This window comes from Triticum dicoccoides, chromosome 5A (genome assembly GCF_002162155.2).
Source record: "Triticum dicoccoides isolate Atlit2015 ecotype Zavitan chromosome 5A, WEW_v2.0, whole genome shotgun sequence".
NCBI classification, from domain to species: Eukaryota; Viridiplantae; Streptophyta; class Magnoliopsida; order Poales; family Poaceae; genus Triticum; species Triticum dicoccoides.
The window spans coordinates 103,054,976-103,064,084 of NC_041388.1; the positions used below are offsets into that span (position 1 = coordinate 103,054,976).

The following is a 9,109-nucleotide window of genomic DNA, read 5'->3' on the forward strand; positions in this document are numbered from 1 at the left end:
ACCTCGACCTCCCCCCGACCCCGCACCACGAGCAGGAGCACCAGAAACCCTCCCCCGACGGCCACGGCGGCGGGGGCGGCGGCGGCGGCGGCGGCGACTCCCCCTCCTCCACGCCGGAGGACCTCGTGCTGCCCTTCATCTCCCGCATACTCATGGAGGAGGACATCGACGACAAGTTCTTCTACGACTTCCCCGACAACCCCGCGCTCATCGAGGCGCAGCAGCCCTTCCTCGAGATCCTCTCCGATCCCTCCTCCAACTCCACCTCCGACGACAGCAACAACCGCGCCGTCTCCCCGTGCTCCCCCTCCGACGCCTCCGTCGGCACCGCCGCCCAGCTGCCCCCCACGCCCGCCGCCGTTGACTCCTACGACCGCTTCCAGTTCGAGCCCGTCGACCTCGATCCCGCCGCCTTCTTCGGCGGCGGCGCCAACTCCGACCTCATGAGCTCCGCCTTCCTCAAGGGGATGCAGGAGGCCAACAAGTTCCTGCCCAGTCAGGACAAGCTCGTCATCGACCTGGAGGCCTCCTCTGGCCAGTTCTTCAAGGGCGTCGAGGAGGGCAACAAGTTCCTGCCCAGGGAGGACAAACTCGTTGTTGGATTCAATGGCCACGCAGCTCCTGCGTCGGCCCCAGCTGTGCTCAGCGTGAAAAAGGAGGAGGTGGTGGATGCGGTCTCGGCCAACTCTGGTGGCGGCCGAGGTCGGAAGAACCCCTACCATGATGACGAGCTGGAGCAGGAGGGTGGCAGGAGCAGCAAGCAGAGTGCGCTGGGAGACGACGTCTCTGCACGGGAGATGTTCGACAGGATGCTGATGCCCTCAGACGAGATGTGCATCGTGCAGATGCAGAACCTGCGGATCGCCATGCAGGAGGCGGTGGCCAAGAATGATGGCGGCGGTGGGAAGGGGGCCAATGGCAAGGGGAGGGGCCGGCGTGGTGGTTCCGATGTGGTGGACCTGCGCACGCTGCTCATCCATTGCGCGCAGGCTGTTGCCACGGATGACCGCCGGAGCGCTACAGAGCTGCTGAAGCAGATCAAGCTGCATGCTCGCCCTGATGGCGATGGGACTCAGCGCCTCGCTCATTGCTTTGCAGAGGGCCTGCAGGCGCGGCTGGCGGGCACAGGTGGCCTCGTACACCAGTCGCTCATGGCAACACGCATCTCAGCTGTGGACATGCTCAAAGCTTACCAGCTGTACATGGCAGCCATCTGTTTCAAGAAGGTGTCTTTCCTATTCTCAAATAGTACAATCTATAATGCCTCCTTGGGGAAGAAGAAGATACATATCATCGATTATGGTATACAATATGGGTTCCAGTGGCCGTGCTTTCTGCGACGGATATCAACAAGGCCTGGAGGGCCGCCAGATGTAAGGATCACTGGTATCGATCTCCCTCAGCCTGGGTTCCGGCCAAGAGAGCGGATTGAAGAGACAGGGCGCAGGCTCAAGAAGTATGCCAATGAGTTTAATGTGCCGTTCGAGTACCGGGCCATCGCGACGGCAAAGATGGAGTCGCTCCGCAAAGAGGATTTGAAGATTGATCCTGATGAGGTACTCATTGTTAACTCCTTGTTTCAATTCAAGAACTTGATGGACGAGAGCGTTGTGCTTGAGAGCCCAAGGGATGTTGTGCTCAAGAACATCAGGAAGATGCGGCCCCACACATTCATCCATGCAATCGTGAATGGCTCATTCAGTGCCCCATTCTTCGTGACACGGTTTCGGGAGGTTCTGTTCTACTACTCAGCCCTTTTTGATGTTCTGGACACAACCACCCCAAGGGATAACGAACAGAGGATGCTGATTGAGCAGAACATCCTTGGGCGTGCTGCCCTGAATGTCATTGCCTGTGAGGGTACAGATAGGGTGGAGCGTCCTGAGACGTATAAGCAATGGCAGGTAAGGAATCAACGGGCAGGTTTGAAGCTGCTGCCATTGAATCCAGAGGTCATTGAGCTAGCGAGAGACAAGGTCAAGAACTGCTACCACAAGGACTTTGTGATTGATATAGATCAGCACTGGCTCTTGCAAGGATGGAAAGGGCGCATCCTCTATGCCATCTCGACATGGACGGCAAACGATGCTAGCTCATAAATTTTAGCTGGCGTTTTCACTTGGCAATGCTTATAGCTCTAGTTATGTCAATATAATGTCTGTGTGTTGTGTATGGGCCATGGTCTAGTTAAGTAGCCTTGGATCAGTGGATGCAGTTTCTTGAGGTACGCCTTTCCTGAGTTTGGTGCATATTTGGCATTCCGACATGCAGGTGATTCTGCTCACAGGGCCAATTTGTGCGATGCAGGTCATGAGAGAGATGGGTAGCCCAAGATATATGCATGATTTTATGTGTTGTGAATTAGATGTTTGCAGTCATGTTGCTGCCTAATGCCTAGCTATGTAGAGTTTAGACTTTGGTGTCCTGATCTGGATGGATGATGTTTGCTGAATTGTGATATGTGCCTGTGATCAATCCAGTCAGTTGATCAGGTTGTAATTGACACTAGTCACTGTGTTCTGGGTGCATAGTGCACTGTGGCAGGCAGTAACATTTGTATGAAAAACTTGATGAACCTTGCTTTGGCTAGTCTATTATGTTTTGTACCATGAGAATCATCCTTTCATGATTAGTTCATGCAGGAAACCAAATATTTTGCCCACATTCTGAAGCTGTGACATAGTTCAGCATAAGATTCTTCGTAATTGTGCAGTAAGCAAAGCTGGGTCGGTTGTCCAGAGTTTATTCAGATTGTTTAGCGCTTGGCATGGTTGGGACCTGTCATGGATTCAGCAAAACCAGGCCACCTCTCTGGTTTTATGGAATCCTGGGAGGCAGGTGACCCAAGGACCTTTAGTTTTGTTTGCCCCCTAGACAAAATGGGCACTGAATGATACAGCTCATGCCTATGCATTGCTATCTCAATAATTGTGAAAGATATTAGCTTTAAGCGTTCAGTCAGTATGATTTGATTTGTGACGGTTCCGTAGACCGATGATCTGGGACATCACATTTCAGTTGCTGGTAGAACCCAATGGTGTATGGGAAAGTGAAAAGCCAGAATAGTTTAGTGCCACACCTGAACCGAATCCCAGGGAATTCTTAACAAGATTGTGAGGATCAAGCGATGCTGAAACAACATGGGGGGTAGCACGAGACATGCAGAGTACCTGGTGCTGCTCCTCCTAGAAAAGATAATCAAGGGCAAAAGAATATGGTTGGACCACATGACAAGCTGAGCAAAACAAGCTGAGACGGAGACCGCCGGTCAGGGTGCATGCATCAGTCGAACCTTTGTGCAGCAGTGCAGATATATACTATTGGGACTGATCTTGTTTTGATATTGCCCAGGCTGTGTTTTTTCTTTTTTTGAAAGATCAAAGCGAATATGGCACCGTAGGAGATTAGTACACTAGCTCGGACACCATATGAGCTGATCCTGACCTGAAGAAGATATTGAAATGGGCGACATGGTGCACTCCCTCAGAAATATAAGAGTGTCTCACTAAAGTAGTGATCTAAATGCTCTTATATTTCTTTACGGAGGTAGTATAATGGTGGTGCTCCCTTGAGCTTATGGAGTTCTCTCCAGTAATTTGATAGACTTCTTGTGCAAGAAGCAAAGGCGAGCCGAAGGATCTTCATTCCAGAAGTAGGCTCCCGGTTTAGCTACAATCTGTGAGTTCATTGTGATTTGTGAATTTGTGCTGTTCCTGTTTAGTTGAACCGTTTTTGCATGTTTTGTGTTTTATCATTCAGTTATCTGCTCGGTACATACTCTGTTGGTGTTTGTTTTTATATTTTCAGGAAATACACTAGTTTTTTTAATGACTAGACTATAAAGATAGTGCCCTCCCTCAAGAAAGTTTTATCTGGGTTGGCCTCGGCAATTTTATATCTGCCATAGTTTTTACAGTATATTCTTGGTGCACATGTAGGCGAGGTCACTGCTTGCGACACACATCTGCAATCACACACCTGCACATGATTCCATGCTAAAGAATGCCTCGGGGGGCAGGCATTCGTACTAAGATACCTCGTTGACAAAATCCAGAGCCAGTGACCGGATCTTTCTTCTTCTCGAGGAACAGATCGATGGTGATCTCTGGGCTCCATTTGCGTGTACATGTTTTTCAAAATAGAGAATTTCCACGTACGTGTTCTTTACGTTGTAGGCAGCTTTCATACAGTCGTCGAGTTATGGGTTCTCAACTGGGATACCCAGAGAACGTATCTGGTGATACCTCTCAGGTGATATAATGCCCCAACAGATTGTGGAAGGTCACACTAGTAAAAAACAGGGCTTCGGTCCTGACCAGATCAGACCATTAGTCCCGGTTGCATTAGTCCCAGTCGTGTTACGAACCGGGACTAATGGGAGCATCAGTTCCGGTTCGAGCGGCTAGGACACTGGCCGGACCTCGACAAACATCAGACCTGGTTCAACTGGGACCTTTTGGTGTCTGAAACCGGGACTAAAGGGTAAGCATTTAGTCCCGGTTGGTGTCACACTTAAGCTTTCTTCTCTTCAAGCTCGACCTTCAAGCTACATTTTTCTCAAGATTTGTCTAGATTTGGCGGTGCACCAACTACACAAGTGTTCTAAAAGGTTAGCAACTTCACCTTTTCATTTCTCATTGCTAGTTTAGCTCATTTCAATTTCAAATGTTCTAGAAGTAGAGTGGTTTGTGGGTTTTAGTGGAGGAGTGTATGTGGGAGTTCATTTGATTTAGATGCACAATTTGAGCTCAAATTAACTTCTTAGAGTCTGCACATGTTAGGGTGCCGCCCCTTCCCCGTCCTTGTCCCCATCCTCACCGCCGTCGATCGTCCGCCCCGATCTCATCGTCTACACCACCGTGGCGAGCCTCTTGTTCTTATCTTCTTTTTAAAAGAAAAAAAATTCTTACTTGTATGATTTAGATAGCTACTTGTATAATTTTTTTACTTTTTTTATTGTTTGTTATTATATAGTGCTATGGTTTTGGTATCCGCCTCAGTTGGCTCTTGTCCGGTCTATGATTTGGATGTGGTATATTATCTTTTATAACTATTTGTTTTATTTAGTGTTTATGACAATTATGCCAACCAATGTGACATAGATGTTTTTATCTAGGAGGTATGTGAACCAGAAATTTGAACCGACCCTCTTGTCGAGAGGTTAAATTTGGTTGAAAAAGAAAACAATTATTTGAAAGAAAAATTGAAAAGAATTAAAGAGGAGAAGATGAAATTAGAGTTGCATGTTACCGATGCCGTCGATGATCACAAGATCTAGATGGATGCAATGCACTTGAAGATTAGAAAGATTAGAAAATATGCCATCGATAATGAGGCTTGATATCATTATGCTGTTGGATCAATTGTTATTGCGATTTTGATTGTATTTGTTGTTGCATTTAAATGTTTTACATAGTTGTATTTTAGTTTCAACGTATGTTTTAATTAGATGCTCTAGAGAGCTGTATGTTTTTCTACGAGAACTATGTATGAAATTTATGTATTTATTTTTTCAGTAATAACATTTGATCATTACTGTACTTTGGTTTTAACGTGATGATGAACTCGTATTAATTTGGTCACTTCTCTATTCATGATGTTCTGTAATAGTTTTTGATATACTTAATTATATAATGCATGCAGATGAACCGACACTGGATGTACGCTGACCGACGCTCCTCCGACTACATTGAGGGCCTGCATAATTTTCTCAAGGTGGCTGAGGCAAACAAGCAGAATGGTTTTATGTATTGTCCATGTACTGTCTGTGAGAATACGAAGGATTACTCTTCCTCGAGAACCCTTCACTTGCACCTGCTTGAAAAGGGTTTCATGCCACACTATAATGTTTGGACCAAGCACGGAGAAAGAGGGATTATGATGGAAGACAATGAAGAAGAAGAGGATGATGCCAACTATCCTATGTTCCCTGAATACGGTGATACTGCAACGAGGGAATCTGAAGATCAAGAGGCATCAGATGTGCGTGATGATGATCTTCGCCGGTTCGTTGCTGATGCACAGAGAGAATGTGAAAGTGAAAGGGAGAAGTTGAAGTTCGGTCGCATGTTAGAGGATCACAAAAAGGGTTATACCCAAATTGTGAAGATGACAACACAAAGCTCGGTACCACACTGGAATTGCTGCAATGGAAGACAGACAATGGTGTATCTGACAAGGGATTTGGTTCGCTACTGAAAATAATGAAAAAGAAGTTTCCAAAGGATAATGAATTGCCTGACAGCACGCACGAAGCAAAGAAGGTTCTATGCCCTCTAGGATTGGAGGTGCAGAAGATACATGCATGCCCTAATAATTGCATCCTCTACCGCGATGAGTACGAGAATTTGAACGTATGCCTGGTATGTAATGCCTTGCGGTATAAGATCAGACAAGATGACCCTGGTGATGTTGAGGGCGAGCGCCCCAGGAAGAGGGTTCCTGCCAAGGTGATGTGGTATGCTCCTATAATACCACAGTTAAAACGTTTGTTCAGAAATAAAGAGCATACCAAGTTGATGCGATGGCACAGGAAGATCGTAAGAAAGATGGGAAGTTGAGAGCACCCGCTGACGGGTCGCAGTGAAGAAAAATCGAGAGAAAGTGGCGGGACTTTATAGATGACGCAAGGAACATATGGTTTGGTTTAAGTATAGCACCTGGCCCATGACTCCATCTATCTATAACCTTCCTCATTGATTGTGCATGAAGCGAAAGTTCATTATGATGTCAGCGCTCATCCAAAGCCCTAAGCAACCCGGCAACGACATTGATGTGTACTAAGGCCATTAGTTGAAGAACATTCATAGTTGTGGGATATCAAAGGTGTTCGTGTGTGGGATGAGCACAAACAACAGGAATTTGACCTACGAGCGTTGCTGTTTGTAACCATCAATGATTGGCCTACTTTTAGTAACCTTTTAGGACAGACAAATAAGGGATACTATGCATGCATGCACTATTTAGATGATACCGTAAGTATATATTTGGACAAATGCAAGGAGAATGTGTACCTGGGACATCGTCGATTTCTTCCGACCAAGCATCTCTTAAGAAAGAAAGGCAAGCATTTTAAAGGTGAGGCAGATCACTAGAAGAAGTCCGTCCTCCGTACTGGTGATGATATACTTGATATGGTCAAGGATTTACAAGTAATCTTTGGAAAGGGTCTTGGCGGACAATCTGTTCTGAATGACGCTGAGGGACATGCACCCATGTGGAAGAAGAAATCTATATTTTGGGACCTACCCTATTAGAAAGACCTAGAGGTCCGCTCTGCAATCGACGTGTTGCACGTGACGAAGAATCTTTGCATGAACTTGCTAGGCTTCTTGTGCGTGTATGGGAAGACAAAAGATACACTGAAGGCACGGGAGGACCAACAACGTGTCACTACTGTAGGATGGTCCAAACGCGACAGTCGAATCAGAGACCCTTCGACGAAACTGTGTGCGATGCATCAATCACAAACTATGATGTAATAAAACCATAAAAAAGATGCAAAACGCTTGCGATGGCAGCGACATCAAACACGGTTCATACTAGAGTTGTGTGTGCGATGAGTGGCAAACGATTAATCCAGAAGAACTGTTTGCAATGATGCAGAACAACAGAAACGGACAGCCGGATGAGGGTGTGTGCGATATACAACATACGGTTCATTAGGATGAACTGTGTGTGATTAGGAAACACAATGGAAACGGTTCAATTGAACCAGATGTGTGTGATACGCGGTAAACAGGTCCGTAATCAGAAATATGTGCGAAGACCAATAATAACACAGACGATTGCTGCTAATAAGCCATGTGATTTGCTCTGTCTACAGAAGAATAACATGTATATATATATAACTGAAATAAACATCCAATTACACAAATGACTATACAGATCATTTGCATAAACCTCAATAAACAATTGCATGCATTCTAAACTAGGAGAAACGATCATCTAGTCATCTACTTCTTGTGACGCTCCCGCCACTGCTCTGTGACTCGATCCCTCGTCTGGGGCAGGAAGAAGACACCCCCTCATGTCAATGATCCGCATGTACATCTCGTAGCTTGTGTATGCGTCCTTGGCCGCGTACTTGACGTGTTGTTCATCCATTATTATGAGAGAGGAACTAAATCTCTGCCTCCCTATGTTTTCAACACGACAAAATTGCAAGAAACTGCTTATGCAATGTATTGGCCTTTACTTGATGTGCATGAATTATTATTTTATGACATGCCGATGCATAGGAAGAGAGTTATACTTCGTCATTGCATGATATATGTTGCTTTGTGCTCACTACTAAATTATACTCCCTCTGTTCCTAAATATTTGTCTTTCTAGAGATTTCAACAAGTGACTTCATACGGAGCAAAATGAGTGAATCTAAACTCTAAAATAAGTCTATATACATCCGACTGTGGTAGTTCATTTGAAATATCTAAAAAGACAAATATTTAGGAATGGAGGGAATAAATCATTGTTAATTAAAATTGGCTTTGATATACCTTGCGATCCGGGTGGATCCATTACTTGAGCACTTTATGCCTAGCTTAATGGCTTTAAAGAAAGCGCTATCAGGGAGACAACCCGGAAGTTTTGGAGAGTCATTTTATTCTGTTGTGTGCTTTTATAAACTTTAAAAACAAAAAATATAGAGGGGAACTTAAAACTTTACAAAAAGAAAAGTGAAAGTGAGAAAGACGAGCATCGTTGAAGTGGGGGACGTCCTTGAACTTTTTCATGCCCATGGAAACTTTGTGAATCTTGATTACAGAAACTTTTCAACAAAAATAATTATCCCCTTGTACAAATCAATTGTATTATAAAAATAATGTGCCAAGACTTGCCTTTAGGATGATTAGATTGCTTGTTGGTATGTGCGGTGCAAAAACAGAAACTTTACCTGTAGTGCGTGATTTTACATTTTTTTACTGGAATGTCAAAGGTTTCTGAAACTTTTTGCACAATATTGCTATACGAATTTATATATATTTTATCCTAAGTTTTTAGATTTTTTGGATTACCAGAAGTATGGTTAAAGTTCAGATTACTACAGGCTGTCCTGTTTAAGACATATTCTGTTTTTGATGCATTGTTTTGCTTGTTTTGATGAAAC

The 9,109-nt window shown here is 45.0% G+C and overlaps 1 protein-coding gene across 1 annotated transcript; it reads left to right on the forward strand.

Moving 5' to 3' along the window:
• Window positions 1-7: 7 nt before the first annotated feature.
• LOC119299779 (scarecrow-like protein 14) lies at window positions 8-2,615 on the forward strand. The gene is made up of 2 exons (XM_037576921.1): window positions 8-2,224; window positions 2,308-2,615. Exon 1 carries the CDS (start codon window positions 153-155, stop codon window positions 2,097-2,099), a length of 1,947 nt encoding a protein of 648 aa, XP_037432818.1. The 5' UTR covers window positions 8-152; the 3' UTR covers window positions 2,100-2,224; window positions 2,308-2,615.
• The last annotated feature ends 6,494 nt before the right edge of the window (window positions 2,616-9,109 follow it).

Bases quoted from the DNA above. Each gene is read 5' to 3' on its own strand.
- LOC119299779 (XM_037576921.1), top strand. From the start codon at position 153: ATGGAGGAGGACATCGACGACAAGTTCTTCTACGACTTCCCCGACAAC.